Genomic DNA, 15588 nt, shown 5'->3' on the forward strand with positions numbered 1-15588 from the left:
ACGTCTATACCACCGCCCCGTACACAATGGCCGCCCCAGCTGAATCCACTATCCAGGACCTCAATGGCACCTGGGTCATTGTAATACCCAATTAAATAAACCAAATTACCAAAAAAATAAGAAATGCTAACATGGGAATCTAGGACAAAACCCTTTCGAACGACCCCGACGCCATCTTCAAGCTGGTTAGTTCCCGGCACTCCATTTGAATCCACCAATACCCACCCAACACTTCACATGCCCCAAAAAAAAGCAGCAAAGAAAAGAAAGAAAATATATATATATATTTATATAAACGAAACATTACAACTCGAAGTGACTATTTCAAACTAACCACGCCCACCAACAAACAGCAAGGCCTGTCCTGGCTAACCCGCAAAGCCATCGGCATCGCCACCATAACCCTCAAAGTAACTCAGTCCAAAAACCCCGACACAGGCGACGTGACTCTCGACGTCGCCCAGCTTCTCACAGGCGGCCTGAAGGGAACCTCCGAACACCGCGTCCTCAACTGGTCCGAAAAGCCGCACCAGGACCACATCTTCGGCAGCGTCATTGGGCAAAGCCGCTTCGTCAAGGCGGGCGATGCGGACGCGGACGGCAAGCGACGACCTGCCGTCGAGGTGCAGACGGAAATTAGCGGGGACGACGATGGCACGCAGGGCGAGGCGGTGGCGAAGTTTCTGAGGGGCGAGATTCTGGCGAATGGCGATGCGACGGACGGGTTTGTGGTTGATGCCGCCAATGACTATTTTATGCAGAGTTGGGTTAGGAGTCAGGAGAGTGGGTGGACGGGTGAACAGGTCTGTTTTCCATTTACGTGTGGCACGCATTTGACTATGCTTCCTACGGATTTTTGCTGTTGCTTACTTAGATGCTGCAAGCCGGCCTCGCTAACATGGACGTTTTTCTTAACCTATATAGATCTGGGGGTTCGAGATGGTTGATGGTGTCAGACGCCATACACGCCGCATCGTCGTTGCTAAAGACGGTCAGGTCGAGAAGGTCAGGCTGGTCTATACCTTCGTTGACCGCAGCACCAAGTAGACGGGCATTCTGTTAAAAGTTTATAGCCAGTTTTATGATACCAGGGGATGTGTTTATATATATATATATACGTTAATAAAGTGCAATATATCCCAATTGTTGATGGATGGAGTTGAGATCTCAAAAAGATGACCCTTGTTTCCTCGTCGTTTTGTATCGGTGTTGGATGCGATAGAGATCAGCGCCAAAATTTCTATAAGATGACACTGTTCTAGCAAGACATGCTTTTCGCTCTCCCTAATATCAAAGTTACTCTCTCACATTTCATAGTGGAATATTAATGTCCAAAATCTGCAAACTGAACTAATAAGAGCCCCCTGACCGTAGATCATTCTTATTGCACCATATTTGCAACATTCTGCGTGGATGGAATAAACAGAAAACACTCTTCTACGAACAATATAATTGTTTTCAATTTTTCATTCTTCATATTTTTTTTTTTTTGTTCTCCTGCACTGCCTCTCCAAAACCCCCTTTGCCGTATACGAGGCATATATACAACGGTATATATATTCGTCTGGCTCAGGTATGTCGGGGCATATTAACATGTGCCTACACCATCCGAAACGAACATCACATTCATTCGGAAGCATGTTAGCATTGTAGTGAAATGTACATCCAATCAAAAATAACATCAAGTTATGTATCTCTTATCAAAAACAGTTTTTGGGAAATATATATAGAAAGCAAAACTAACATCACATATATATGTTATATTGCAAAGGGTCCAAGAAAACACTAAGAAGGGGGTAAAACAAAAAGCGCGGGAGGGAAAGGAAAGAAATTAACTATGCGTAGGCATCACGACGCTCGCCTTTGTATTAACCGCATCCTCACTGCGCCACAGACTTGTGACAGTCTTCTGTTGTGTGTAGAATTGCAAGCCGGGCTTGCCATAGAAGGTGTTCGCGCCGCCCCCGGCGATGCTCTTCTTGTTACCTGTGAAGGAGAACATGGGGAGGGGCACGGGGATGGGACTGTTTAATTTAATTGGTGTTAGTGTATATTATCTTTCGTAGTTCACTGGCACACTTGGGGATGTGGGCGGGAATGCTAGTAGCAATACTCTTGCTGTCTGGGGGGAAAACATACACATTAATACCAATCTGGCCCGCCTCAAGCTCGCGCTGGAACTTAGTGGCAGTGGGACCTGAGCAGGTGAAGACAGCAGCGCCGTTGCCGTATTCATTCGCGTTGATGAGGGAGATGGCGTCGTCGATGGTTTCGACTTCGAGGCAGACGAGGACAGGGCCGAAGATTTCTTCCTTGTAGCAGCGCATGTGTGGCTTTACGTTGGTGATGATTGTTGGACCGACCTTGAAGGCAAGGGGGTATTAGGTTAGTTAAATTGCGATGACGAAAGGAGGAAAATGTGAGCTTTCGCTCAGTGGAATTTATTTGCTTACCCAGTTGCCATTGGGGTATTTCGCAGGCTTGTATCCACGACCATCAAGTAGGATAGTAGCACCCTCTTTCTCAGCACTAGCAATGAGGTCCTCAATTCGTTTCTTGCTCTCGGGGCTGATGACCGGTCCCAAATCGGCACCTTCTTCAAAGCCACCGTTGACCTTCAGGGCCTTGGCTCGCTCTGCAATTTCCGGGAGCCACTCCTTAGTCTCCCCAACCATGACGAGGGTGCTCAATGCCATGCATCGTTGTCCAGCAGCACCAAACGTAGCACCAGTGATGGCGTTCAAGGCGTGGTTCTTGTTGCAATCCGGCAAGACGGCGGCATGGTTCTTGGCGCCCAAGTTGGCCTGGACTCGCTTTCCGTTGGCAGACCCACGGGTGTAGATGTATTCACCGGCACGGTTGCTGCCAACAAAGCTGATAGCCTTGATGGCAGGCTCGTCGAGTATGAAGTCGACTGTCTTTGCGGAACCGTGGATGACGTTGATGACTCCGTTGGGGAATCCGGCTTCCTTGGCGAGTTCAGCAAGAATCATGGCAGCTCCGGGATCGCGCTCGGATGGCTTGAGAATCAAGCAGTTGCCGGTGACTGTGGCTGTGGGGATGGACCAGAGAGGAATCATAGCAGGGAAGTCTTGTATAAACGTTAGCAAAAAACCAGGCATATATCGTAGTTTAAGAAGGTAATAGGAAAGCTCGATCACATACTGAACGGGCAAATGGCCGCAACCACACCCAATGGCTCTCTATAGCTCCTCGTCTCCATATCCTTAGCAACCTCCAGCACCTCACCGGTGATCTGTGTGGTGATGCCGCAGGCAGTCTCAGCGACCTGCAGGCCTCTCAGCACATCTCCCTTAGCATCTGCAAAGGTCTTCCCTTGCTCAAGAGTGATGCTAGCAGCCAGACGATCCCAATTTGCGCGGATCAAATTGACGAACTTGAAGATGATCTGCTGTCTGGCCAAGATGCTGGTGCTGCGCCATGCGGGGAATGCCTTCTGGGCGCTCTCGACCGCGGCGCGCAGTTCCGCATCTGTGCTTTGGGGTACGCGGGTGACGAGGTTGTTGGTCGCCGGGTCATGCAGGTCGATCCATGAGGTGGTGCTGGAGGGGAGGAATTTGTTATCGATAAAGTTGCAGGTGTCGACGGGGCTGGAGATGGGTGCATGGCTTGTGGGATAGTTGTCGGCTGGGTAAGGGGCAGATGCGGAGGCTGGGCTCAGGTGCTGGGCTGTGGCGTGTAATCTGCGAACTGCAGTGTGGGATCTAGACGCAGTTGCGGCCATTCTACTAGTTGTGCTGGTTGTGCTGGCTGTGATGCTGCGGGTGGTGGTGAAGGGGATGCGGGGAGAGATCGATTGGCGGGCGGTGAAGGTGGGGATGGACCGAGCAACGGAAAGACGGGCAGCCATAGCAACTAGACGAGGTAATGTTACAGAGAGAGAGAGATAGAGATAAGGTAGAAGGACAGATAGTTATATGAGTGTAGGTATTGTAGTGTTAGGAGGTGAGGTTTGACGTTGAGGATTGAAGTTGAGGTTTGTTCAAATGATGATGGATGATGATGTATGTACCCTGTGGGTTCAGCAAAGCGCTTTGCCGCGGCCTTTGTCAGACTCCGACAAATCCACACTTTTACAGAAATGATACGTTACGTACGCACTTTTGCTCGGTTGAGTTGAACAGGACAGGTTCCATGTTCGCTGCTTGGTGAGTCCCGCGACAGACGGGGGCGGATTTTTGATTCTGCTGTTTTGTTTGTCGAAGCTATTATATGCAAATAATTGATTTAGTACTCTTTAACTATATCTTTCCCCAGGATTTTTCAGCTGTTGGCTATCTATGCTTTCTCTGGCTAAATAACTTTGCCATCTCGTTCTGCTCTGCCCCCCACTCCGAAAAGCTGATATTTTTTGTGGATATGGTCGGTCCATACTTGGAAGACGGCTAATTTTATAACTTCCTGCAATAGTAACTACTTGATGGCAGCCTCGAGCTAGAAGATACAATTTAAAGCAAAATAAAATTAAAATTAAAAAGGGAAGATATATACAAAGAATATACCCATCCAGCCCGAGAACTTTCTCTCATCCTTGGCTTTGGATTACTTCCTGTTTCCAGGCACACCAGTAATTGAAAATAAGCATGAGAGTAAAGGAGGAAAAGAGATTAAATGGAACAGGAAATAGGAAAACGGAAACAGAGGAAGTTGAAGAAAATGGTAAAAATGACAGCAAAAACTCACAAATCAACAGCTGGCTTCTAGCGAAAACAATCGAAAAGGGGAACAAGATGGAAAGAAAAGAGTTCCATTTTTATATGCTTGATACGGCTAAAAAGGAGGCATAGAAAAGAATGAAATCGAGACATGCAAAGACCATTGCGGAGGAACTTCTCCCACGTAAGAAAGGAGAGAAAATGCAGAAGAACAGAACAGAAATTCAGGAATTTTAGGTTATTCTCCTACGGATATAACAAGAAAATAAGTGATACTTCTTCACCTTCACCTGTGCACTTTCATGTCTTGTAGGTGTGGGAATGTTTTATTTAATTTTTTTTTCGGTTCATTTCTTTGCTTCTTTGTTCTGGGCTTTTATATGATTTCCTTGGTTGGCATCAAGGTATCTCTGTTAGGTGGTCGGGAGACATCCTGGGTAGGCTTACAACAACTTTGTTGCCCAGTCCTTCCTCCCACACCTCACCCTCACTCTCACTATTCCTCGCCAGGCGGGTATCTCAAAAATAAAACAACTTACTCATTATTAACCTTGCCCGATCTTCGCGTAGCTGCCCCCTTCACATTATCCGCCGTTGTGCTAACTGCCTCCGCAGCCTTCTCCTTGGCAGCACCATCCTTCTTCTCCTTTCCATCCACCTTTTTCGCAGCAGCGGGTGCTGGGGCAGGACTGCTGAGGCCAATCGCACCGACTATGACGAGGGCGAGAGTGAAGACAAGAGCACCCAGACCTCCAGCGACCTCCGGAACACTTTTGGCTGCCTGCACGGGATCCTTGCGCGCAATGCTGATGAAGAGATTGATCTTCTCACGGACGAATTGTACGGGAGCCTCCTTGAAGCTGACAGAGGAGCTGTCCTTTTCATCATCCTTGGGGCGTTCGGCTTCCTCTTCCGCAACCTCAATGGGGTGTTTGATGTCCCAGGTCTCTGACTTGAGTTTCTGCGCATCTTCGATTGAGTGGCCGATGTAGATGTTGTTGAAGAGAATGTCGTTTTGCATGGTCCAGATTTCGAATCCGATCTATAACGATACCATTTCGTTAGCATATGTAGTCATTACTCTCCATCGTTGTTGTAGTTCTAGAAAACTTACAGCGCCCATAGGTTCGAAGTTAGCGGGAGTCTTGTCTTCGAAATAGTTGGGGTTGGGGATTTTGCGCGGCATCCATGGTCCCTTGTAGGCAGGGTTATCGATCATAGGAGGGATCCATTTGCCCTTGTAGTCTGGGTTTTTCTTCATAGGTACCTCCCATTTGCCACAGCCAGACACTTCGATACACTTGGGGTTGGGAACTGTCGGGGCTGCCCAATCTCCGTCTTCCTCATCATCCCAGTCCTCAGGCTTCTGAGCCTCTGGGTCAGGAATGCTTTCAGGTTCATCATCCAGCCAGTCCTCAGGCTTGGTCGCTTCAGTATCTAAAATCTCGTAGGGCGCATCCTCATCCCAGTCATCGGGCTTGGTAGCGGTGGGATCCGGGATACGAGTTTCATCAACCCAGTCCGCTGGCTTCTTGTCTTCAGGGTCATCAATTTCCCTTTGAGGATTGACAGCGGGGGTAAAGTCTTCCAGCAGTGTGCCATTCTTCACGGTGTCACCGTCGATCAAGATCTGGAAGGACTGATCTGGCTTGACGATCAAGGTATACAGAGTGGACAGCTTGCTGACACGGGCGGCTGGTGGGTTCTTCAGGTGTTTCTCTTCGTACTCGCCAGTCTTTGGGTTCTTGTGTCTGAAGATGAAATGGACCTGTATCGCAGCATATTAATACCACGTGCTTAATTCGGCACCGGATTTGGGGGGGGGGGGGGGAAGGGGGGGTGTGTCGGGAAAACATACTTTATTGGTAACTCCACACTTGTCGGGTCCAAACATGATCACATATGGGGAAGCGTTCGAGAATTCCTCAGCGTGGAGCTTCTTGTTATCCTGGAGAAGTTTCATGTAGGCACCACCGCAATTGAGACCGTCTGTTTATATGTCAGCAATGGAAGAACCACGCGCCAAAAAAGGAGTAGCCAGTGCTGTGACATACTCTGAAGCTTAACTTCATATTGAACCACTAGGGTATTGTCCTTGTTATCGATCTTCTTGGGAAACTTGGCTGAAATGGCATGATGGGCGGCGGCATTCTTGATCACCAAGCCCTTGTCGCCCTTCATGCCGTTGAAGACATGTGGCTCCTCGACCGCCCAAGTTCCAACATAAGCCCAGTCCTCCTCTGATGATGAATCCTGCTTCTTGGCATGAGAGGGCGTCCACCGTGTCTCCCAATCGTCGGTGAATTGCTCGAGGAATGGAGCTTTGAGAGTAGTGGGCTACATGTACGTACGGTACATCGCAAACACAAACGAGGTTAGCTTCTTTCTTCGCAATTGGGGTATGCATAAATTTTTGGATTTTTGGGAGCTGGGAGCTGGGAGCTGGAGGACGTACAGTGAAAAAAGGTTTCTCAATCACGGATGATATGGATGAGGGCTTTCCCTCAACCTCATCCTCGGCATGGACATTGCCAATGAGAGCTATGGAGGTTAGGATAAGCGACGCCAGAGAAGCGTTGAGACGCATTGTGTAGAAGTGCCTCTCTACGAGGATACCAAAGCAAGATTGAAATCAGCAGAGAAAAGGGGGGTGGGTAAGGCGATAAACTACAGGGCAAGAAGATGGGAACGCTGGAACGGGGGGAGGAAGAGAAGAAGCGTGGAGGTGGAGGTTATATGTTATTATATAGAGGGGGAAAAAAGGTTCTCACGGATAGTTGGAGAAGGTTAGTTAAAGGTGGCCTCTTTTGGAGCAAGGAGGTTGGGGTATGGTAAGACCCGGTAATTTTACGGGGACTTGACGGAAGATTGCTTATGACTAAGCGGCTTTGTGGAAAGGCGGTCCTCAAACTTCATCCAATCAGGTGCAGCCCCGTTGCGGAGAAATCTGAAGACGCTGGGAATGTTCGAGAATATTACTGGCTGTGGGGGTTTTAGCCGGTAATAAGGTTGGTATTTTATCCGCAGCTTCATTTCATATTTATTTATAACCTTGGCATTTTCAAAACCCTCTAGGTAATGATACGATTAATTATAATCAAGACAGAGGACCAACCCAACCCAATTCTTTTTATATTCACATTATTCCATACTTGGTATTTGCCATGGTTGCCAGGATATCCCATCTACCAGCTCATGCCAGGCCAGGCCATTGCGCCAAGTCCTAGCTGATTGTCATTCTCATTTCATCGTTTAGAGCACTCCTGAATGTGAGGATTCTGAGGAACCATACCTATGGAGTAATACATTGATATCACATTGACATTGACATTGACATGAAAGCCACTCACCATGTTGTAGAAGAAGATATGGACAATACCACCGTTTTAATTCTCGATAGATCAGCATGTTTCCATTCTGTTTTGTTGAACGCCAACTATCGTGTCACATACTCAATGAAGCAGTTTTGGATGAGGGCTCTTATTGAAATGGCCTTATCTCAACTGCATATGCGGATTGCTTTGGATCAGTATTCATATATACAGGGTAACGCTTATAGTCCGAGATCTCCTAACTTTGGTAACTCTTGATTCCCGCTGGTATCATCCGGTTTAACATCCGGGGAAACTAATGAAAGTTTTAGGTGGTATTAGCTGGAAGATCCTGTTTTGAGATTTGAAATGTTGTTGTCTCGCCCTGTATGACATACACCAATCACGGGGTGCGGTAATCACTTCAAGATCCCCAAAGGTTAACAGGTATGCCAATGGAATTGAACTCGCTTTACCCAATTGTTTAACATGCAGGCTGAGAGGATTGTGTTGATGGGTTTTGCCTCAGTGCACACTGGCTGTTTCTGTCATGAACTTGAAGAAAAGAAGCGGTGCCACTCATTTCTACCTGCGCGCTGATATCCCATACAGTATGAGCATATGGATAGAACGTTCCGTCATCACATATTCTTGTCTCTGGATTGCCATATTATTCCAAATTTTGTACGGTAATTTCAGAACATGGACGTTGATCTGGCTCATGGCTGGCTTCCCGATGGCGTGGTGTTGTTGATTGGGCGGCGACAAGCTTTGGTGGCTACTTAGTGTGGGAGATCTGGCGCAAATCTGAGCTTTTGCTCCCGAACTTTTATTTTTATCACTCTTCAATATCTACAAGTTAAGTGACTGAACAAACGAGATTCCAACCTTCCAACCTTTAAAATGTCAGATATCAAGGATGGGAACAATGACCATCTCGTAGAGTCCGATGACCCCGAGCATCCCGCAAATTTAATCCCAGCGCTCTGCCGCAATTTCTACAGCCATGGCTGGGTAACTGGCACTGGAGGCGGGGTAAGCTGGAAAAAAAAATTCACATTTCAGAGCTCTTGCTATCATATACGATCAGTCCCCCCTCTTCAAAAACTGATCAAGAGCAAATTGTCTCCATCAAATATAGGCTTCTATCAAACGTGACAATCACATCTTCATAGCACCATCCGGCGTGCAGAAGGAACTAATCCAACCCCACAACATCTTCGTCCTCTCCTATCCGACCCCCAAATACCCCCCCTCCGCCCGCCAATATATCCGCAAACCACTCAAGTTGAACCCATCCGCCTGCACACCTCTCTTCCTAGCGGCCTTCGAACGCGGAGCTGGATGCTGCATCCATACACATTCCCAATGGGCGGTGCTTGTGACGCTGCTCGTGGAGCGGGAGAAGGGCCCCGAGGGTTGCTTTGAGATTAGCAACATTGAGCAAATCAAGGGCATCCCTAGAGGCAAAGGCAAGGGCATGATGGGGTTCTATGATACGTTGAAGATCCCTATTATTGAAAATACGGCATTTGAGGAGGATTTGACACAGAGTCTTGAGGAGGCTATGGAGATGTATCCGGATACCTATGCGGTTTTGGTTCGGAGACATGGCATGTGAGTTATATGATATATACTCTATTTACTTTTGATCGTGGCCCAGGTGCGTGCCGGTTCTGTTCGTCGTTCACATTCTGACATCTTTTTTTTTGGTAGATATGTTTGGGGAGACGATGTCGCAAAGGCCAAGACGCAATGCGAAAGCTTGGATTATCTTTTCCAGCTTGCGGTTGAAATGCATAGACTTGGTCTGCCTTGGGTGAAATCGTGATGCGTCGTGGGATTCGGCAAGTGGATGACCAGCTGCATCGCAATTTCTGAGTACACGGCGTTGCGTGAGAAACAAGATGATCGGATTACTGTTTGTTCAGAAATATTACAGTTAAATTTGATGGAGTGATGACATGCTAAGTAACGGCCTATACGAATATTCCCCTTATGCCCATTTCGGTTTATGGAAGGAGAGATATTTGGTGATCGGAATTGTCTGGATATCCTTGACCAGAATTAGACATGGCTTAATACCGTGAACCTCCTATGTGGCAGAGAGGAGGTTATTTTCAACAGAATCCTGTCTGGATTATTTCGGGTGCTTAAAAAAACACAGATATCGGAAATTTCAGGGCACAAATGAGATATCCACAATCTAATCATGATATTTCAAAACTTCTGTACAATGTATCTTTAGATCGGTTGTAGATTCCTTGATATCTAAGATATATGCTTTTTCTCTGTATCAGAATAAAATACGCATCTGTAATTTCGGTATTGTTTGACTCAGTGGGTAAAAATAAGATTACCGTACGGAAACAACATCCGCTGCGCTTGATCCGACTTGGCCCCAGGAAAGCTCGTGCGAAAAGGACGGAACCGACGACAGCGGGAGCTTCAGATAGATGATTTCCTGCACCATCCACATCAACCGCGGAACACTACCGGTTTTCCTGCTGGTTGACTGAAAAACACATTCAATCCGTTTAGTTTGCTCAGCATACTCCAGGTCCTCCGAACTATGGATCTAGAAGGGGGCGACTCGCCGTGGGGTGGTAAGCTAGGCAAACATTTATATACACCTCTATGTAACTAACCTGTCTAACCATGGCATTGGCAGATGTTCCCTCCCAGTCTACTCCTACCGAAGCCACAGAATCTTCTTCTGGTATGCAGTTAATCATCCTCCCCAGTGAACCCGATCGCACCATCAAGTATAGAAATCCATGTTGACTCCCAATGGCCGTCTCTAGCGAAGGATGACGAACATCCTCCCCAAGCAAGATTAACCACCCGCCGATCACCACAAAGCAGAGGACCACGAACAACTCGCAAAATCAACGCGCAGGCCACCAGGCTTGAAGCCGTTGATGACTCTCTCGATCCGCTCGGCCCGTTAGGTGACAAGTCCTTCTCGATCCCCCCAAATCCCGACCAAGGACCCACGCCACCCCGAAAGGAACCCTTCTCCGGTAGAAATGTCCGTCCCACCTCATCGAGATCCCAATCATCAACTGGCGGATTGATGGACTCGGTTGATTTGAACGATGAGGAACAGGTGGCACGTTCGCGAATGAAAGAGCCTCCTCCAGTTCAGTCTCCGGTTGATGCACCAAAACGTCAAACGCAGCCAAGCATGCCTATCGAGCAGGCTGCGAAGCCATCATTTGAGATCACGGTTGGTGATCCGCATAAAGTTGGGGATATCACCAGCAGTCACATTGTATATCAAGTTAGGACGAAGGTACATTATACCTTGAGAATCCAATCACTGCATTCCGACGAAGTTACCTAACTCATTCATTTTTTTTTTCTCTTAGACTACATCTAAAGCGTATCGACAACCTGAATTCACTGTCAGTAGGCGGTATCGGGATTTCCTATGGCTGTACAACTCGTTGCACGGTAACAATCCTGGAGTGGTTGTTCCCCCGCCTCCAGAAAAGCAGGCAGTTGGTCGATTCGATACGAACTTTGTTGAATCACGACGAGCTGCACTAGAACGTATGCTCAACAAAGTCGCCGCGCACCACATACTACAGCACGATGGGGATCTTAAGATCTTTCTGGAAAGCGACACCTTCAATCTCGACGTGAAGAACAAGGAGAACCGCGAACCAGATATAGGGCAAAGTAAGGGCATGTTCAGCTCATTAGGTATATCAGTTGGTGGTCCGGGCAAGTTTATTGAACATGACGATGTGTGTTAACCCTAAGGGCGATTTACTTCTTATTAGGTACTAACTCTGAGCAGTGGTTTCACGAGCGCAAAATATACCTCGACGCCCTTGAGAACCAGCTGAAGGGGTTGATGAAGGCAATTGATACAGTTGTTGCGCAACGAAAGGGCCTGGCTGAGGCTGCTAATGACTTCTCAGCGTCACTCCATTCCCTTGCAACGGTGGAACTTTCTCCCGCCCTCTCTGGCCCCCTTGAGGGTCTTTCCGATCTGCAATTACGAATAAAGGAACTCTACGAGCGCCAAGCCCAGCAAGATATTTTAACATTAGGAATTACAGTTGATGAATATATCCGGATAATTGGAAGTGTGAAGGCGGCCTTTTCTCAGCGGCAAAAATCGTTTCATACCTGGCACGCTGCTGAGTCTGAACTACAGAAGCGGAAAAATGCGCAGGACAAATTGCTTCGACAGGGCAAGTCTCAGCAGGATCGACTGAATCAGGCTGCTGCAGATGTGGCGGATGCGGAGAGGAAGGTACACCAGTCCCGACTTTTGTTCGAGGACATGGGTAGAGTGATGCGGAATGAGCTGGAGAAGTTTGAAAAGGAGAAGGTGGAGGACTTCAAATCTGGTGTTGAAACGTTTTTGGAGAGTGCTGTTGAAGCTCAGAAGGAGGTTAGATCGCACCAACTTAATCCTCTCAGCCTTCTGAGTGCTTGTCAAAATACTAACGTCATTAATTTTGTAGTTGATTGAACTTTGGGAGACGTTCCTCCTGCAGCTCGATGCCGACGACGATGCCGACGCTTACTTCACGCCTGTCCCCACGAATTTAGAATCGAGACCTGGCACTTCTGATGGAGGACAAGAAGTTCAGCCTACTGCAACAGAACAAGAGTCGTAATTAACAGCATTTATTACCTCCCTCCGATTTCTGTTTTTTGTTCATTTCTACCGTAGAGCGGGAAGCAAATTTGACGACCCCGACGACCCTCAGACCTATCATGCTTTAGTTTATGTTTATACATGTACTTCCAAATGATTCAAATTTTGCTTTAACAGATTTTATTTCCCGTTCAGTTTATCTTTGCCCGTCTCTTTAGTTGTACTAACAGGTTCTATCAGCTGCAAAAGTAAGCTTTCAGTGTTGACATGCTGACTTGGTATTTGACAAACCAGCCCACTAATAATAATATGTCGGACACTCCTGTCACGTGCCAAGCTTGCCGTTCTGTCATATTATGCTTTTGGATATCTTTGGTGCATAGTGGTATCTCCAACACTATCTCATTCCACTGGAGACCTGGCATGAATGGAGAGTGGTAGGCAGGTCATCGTATCAATTGCGTATCCCACAGAAATGTATATATCATGTACAGTACAATATTGGAACGTCACACCATAAAAATGCTCCATATATTCATACAATATCATATCTCCCAAATGAAAACGGAAAAATCACAGCATCAATATATATATATATATAAAGTTTGAAGAGCCGATAACCAAAGAAGAGAAAACCCAATTATCCCTCTTGGTTTATTTCTTCCCTTTCCCCTTCTCCTTCTCCTGCTGAGCCCCCTCACCCCCGTCCTCCTGTCCAAACGAAGTAATCAAATCCAGCAAATTATCCTCCTCCTCATTCTCCTCAAACTCAAACTCCACGGCGCCCTCCTCAACCTTCTCAACCCTGCCCTGCTTCGAAGAATCCCCTCCAGCGCCAGCAACTGTCTCCGCAACGACCGTATTCACCGTATCCCAACTCCGACCGAACTTGCTTCTAAACGCCGCCAACCGCCCAGCCTCGTCCTCCTCAACATTTCGCAGCTTCTCGCTCGATGGATTCCATAGTGGTGCGTTGCGCGTGTCTCGCGTGGAGCGGTAGACGGCTAGCGGGGAGGTGGTGCGGTGAGTGAAGGTACTGCCGTCCGAGAGGGTTATCAGCTGTGTAAAGGTGTATGGCCGCTTAGGTCGTCGAAGGAGAGTTGCGTGTCTGCATTGTGTGCAGATGAAGGTTGTTCTGCTGGGATTGGAGAGGGCTGTGATGGAGGTGTGGCGGATGGGGAGATGGAGGGACATCATTGGTTGTGCCAGCGATTGGGGGTTGGCTTGATGTTCCTTTTGTATTCCGCGACAGGAGTATGTTGGAATTGAGGTTTCAGTTCCGAGGCTGAGATGTTCAATTGGGCGTAATGCGGAGGTGGTGGATTGTGGAAATGTGTATCTCTTCTGGCATTTTAGTTGAAGTCGTAGAATTAACTAGTTAACTAATTTTGGAGTTAACTAATTACTGGCTTATATAAGCGCGTTTTCAAGATTTGAGGATTCCATGTTCCCTTTTGACTGTGACACTCTACTAACAGTCCAGAAAAGAGAAGACACAATGACCCCAATTGCCTAGAGGTTGGAGAAGTAGTTGTATTTTTTTCATTCTGAAAGATGAATGGCGGTAATAAATGCACCGTTTGGACCTTGACAATTCAGGAAGATGTTGTCGGGCTGTTGCCCGAGTTTCCCTGCTCGACGTTCCCTCTTCCGATTGCTCCATAGCACAAAACCGCTGCATCGACCTGGACATCATGGGCAGCTAATCTCTTCCCCGACGAGATGTCACTTACTCCGATCCTACGGGTTGTTGCGGACGATTCTATCAAAGCATGCCGTAAGCATTACAGATTCAATCAGCCCAGTACTACCCCGTCGAATTCCGCGGGTAACAGAGATATCTCCTCAGGACACGACAAAACCACCACCCACTGTCAAGAACCGCATGGGTTATTATGCTTCGCAGACCAACGTTGCTAAAAACGCAGTCGTCATCGATGAGGATGTTGATGAAGTTCCTCAACCAACAGCGGAAGCCACCGCGCGGACGGAGAATGCGGATTCCAAAGTTGACATCGGCAACCAAGTCCGTCTTCTTATGCGCCGAGTCCCCCACCCTGTCGCGATAATTACATCCACAAATCCAGCTGCCCCCACGGCACAAACTTCCTTTCGTGGAATGACAGTCTCCTCCTTCAACACGGTTACCCTCTATCCAGAAACCATTGTCTCATTCAACGTAAAACTCCCCTCTGAAACTTTCAATGCCATCTGCTCCTCCTCCCGTTTCCTCGTGCACCTTTTGGCCCCCGCAGATGCGACTGCACGTCTAGCCCGGGACTTCTCTCAGGGAAATACCCATGTCGTGCTCAATGATGAGAGGGATCGTTTTTTCAAGTTCGTCTCGATTAGTGCGGGAGATGATGATCGACCACCTTCGATTGCAGAGGGGGAGCCACCTCGTTTGACCCTGATAAATGCCAAGGGGGGCCCTATTACGAGTTCTTCTGTGGACTACTTCCCGTTTATATTTGAATGCCGGTATCTTCCGCAGAGCGTGAAAGTCGGCAATCACGTCGTTGTACTGGGGCGGGTAGTCAATATTATCCATAAAGAAGCAGATGAGCATCGCGATCAGGTGAACGTACATTCTCCAGAGCGTTTGTGCTTATCATATGCGGACACCCGATTCTGGAAAATTGGAGAGAATATCGATATTATAGATTCATAATCAATCATGGTTTGGAAATGGGTTCAATGGGCAGTATTTCTATATAATCTAGACTTGAGGGTATATATATGTGCAGGCATGGGTTGACATTGTTCACTAAGAACTTTTCTTTGTAAATTCACTACCGTATTTAAATAGTTTTAATGATTCAAGTTAACGTACTGTATACCCCCATTTAACAAGGTTCTACATGATTATCGCTATCATATCGTATAATGGCGGTCCTAACCCATCGTTGTTAATGTTTGCCTCTCTAATGAAAGGAGAGGACAGCAATACGGGTGACTCCAACAAATCATCAATGGACACCAA

The 15588-nt window shown here is 47.4% G+C and overlaps 7 protein-coding genes across 7 annotated transcripts; 4 read left to right on the top strand and 3 right to left on the bottom strand.

Moving 5' to 3' along the window:
- Positions 1 to 26: 26 nt before the first annotated feature.
- On the top strand, positions 27 to 1047 carry PADG_01563 (uncharacterized protein; the record flags this gene model as incomplete). Its single annotated transcript, XM_010759198.1, has 4 exons — positions 27 to 80; positions 144 to 185; positions 354 to 803; positions 925 to 1047. The coding sequence occupies 4 exons, from the start codon at positions 27 to 29 to the stop codon at positions 1045 to 1047; spliced, it is 669 nt and encodes a 222-aa protein (XP_010757500.1).
- Positions 1048 to 1831: 784 nt separating this feature from the next.
- PADG_01564 (methylmalonate-semialdehyde dehydrogenase (acylating)) lies at positions 1832 to 3871 on the bottom strand (the record flags this gene model as incomplete). The annotated part of the gene is made up of 4 exons (XM_010758667.1): positions 1832 to 2024; positions 2140 to 2363; positions 2454 to 3091; positions 3166 to 3871. 4 exons carry the CDS (start codon positions 3869 to 3871, stop codon positions 1832 to 1834), a joined length of 1761 nt encoding a protein of 586 aa, XP_010756969.1.
- Positions 3872 to 5211: 1340 nt separating this feature from the next.
- On the bottom strand, positions 5212 to 7263 carry PADG_01565 (calnexin; the record flags this gene model as incomplete). The annotated part of the gene is made up of 5 exons (XM_010759199.1): positions 5212 to 5718; positions 5791 to 6444; positions 6535 to 6665; positions 6731 to 7013; positions 7132 to 7263. The coding sequence occupies 5 exons, from the start codon at positions 7261 to 7263 to the stop codon at positions 5212 to 5214; spliced, it is 1707 nt and encodes a 568-aa protein (XP_010757501.1).
- A 1627-nt stretch (positions 7264 to 8890) lies between these two features.
- On the top strand, positions 8891 to 9818 carry PADG_01566 (methylthioribulose-1-phosphate dehydratase; the record flags this gene model as incomplete). Its single annotated transcript, XM_010759200.1, has 3 exons — positions 8891 to 9022; positions 9129 to 9604; positions 9704 to 9818. 3 exons carry the CDS (start codon positions 8891 to 8893, stop codon positions 9816 to 9818), a joined length of 723 nt encoding a protein of 240 aa, XP_010757502.1.
- An 827-nt stretch (positions 9819 to 10645) lies between these two features.
- On the top strand, positions 10646 to 12624 carry PADG_01567 (sorting nexin 1; the record flags this gene model as incomplete). The annotated part of the gene is made up of 5 exons (XM_010758668.1): positions 10646 to 10706; positions 10732 to 11282; positions 11359 to 11739; positions 11793 to 12395; positions 12469 to 12624. 5 exons carry the CDS (start codon positions 10646 to 10648, stop codon positions 12622 to 12624), a joined length of 1752 nt encoding a protein of 583 aa, XP_010756970.1.
- Positions 12625 to 13259: 635 nt separating this feature from the next.
- PADG_01568 (mitochondrial 54S ribosomal protein YmL36) lies at positions 13260 to 13799 on the bottom strand (the record flags this gene model as incomplete). Its single annotated transcript, XM_010759201.1, has 1 exon — positions 13260 to 13799. The coding sequence occupies one exon, from the start codon at positions 13797 to 13799 to the stop codon at positions 13260 to 13262; it is 540 nt and encodes a 179-aa protein (XP_010757503.1).
- Positions 13800 to 14327: 528 nt separating this feature from the next.
- Positions 14328 to 15276, top strand: PADG_01569 (uncharacterized protein; the record flags this gene model as incomplete). Its single annotated transcript, XM_010758669.1, has 2 exons — positions 14328 to 14382; positions 14441 to 15276. The coding sequence occupies 2 exons, from the start codon at positions 14328 to 14330 to the stop codon at positions 15274 to 15276; spliced, it is 891 nt and encodes a 296-aa protein (XP_010756971.1).
- Between the last annotated feature and the right edge of the window lie 312 nt (positions 15277 to 15588).

This window comes from Paracoccidioides brasiliensis (assembly GCF_000150735.1).
Source record: "Paracoccidioides brasiliensis Pb18 unplaced genomic scaffold supercont2.2, whole genome shotgun sequence".
NCBI classification, from domain to species: Eukaryota; Fungi; Ascomycota; class Eurotiomycetes; order Onygenales; family Ajellomycetaceae; genus Paracoccidioides; species Paracoccidioides brasiliensis.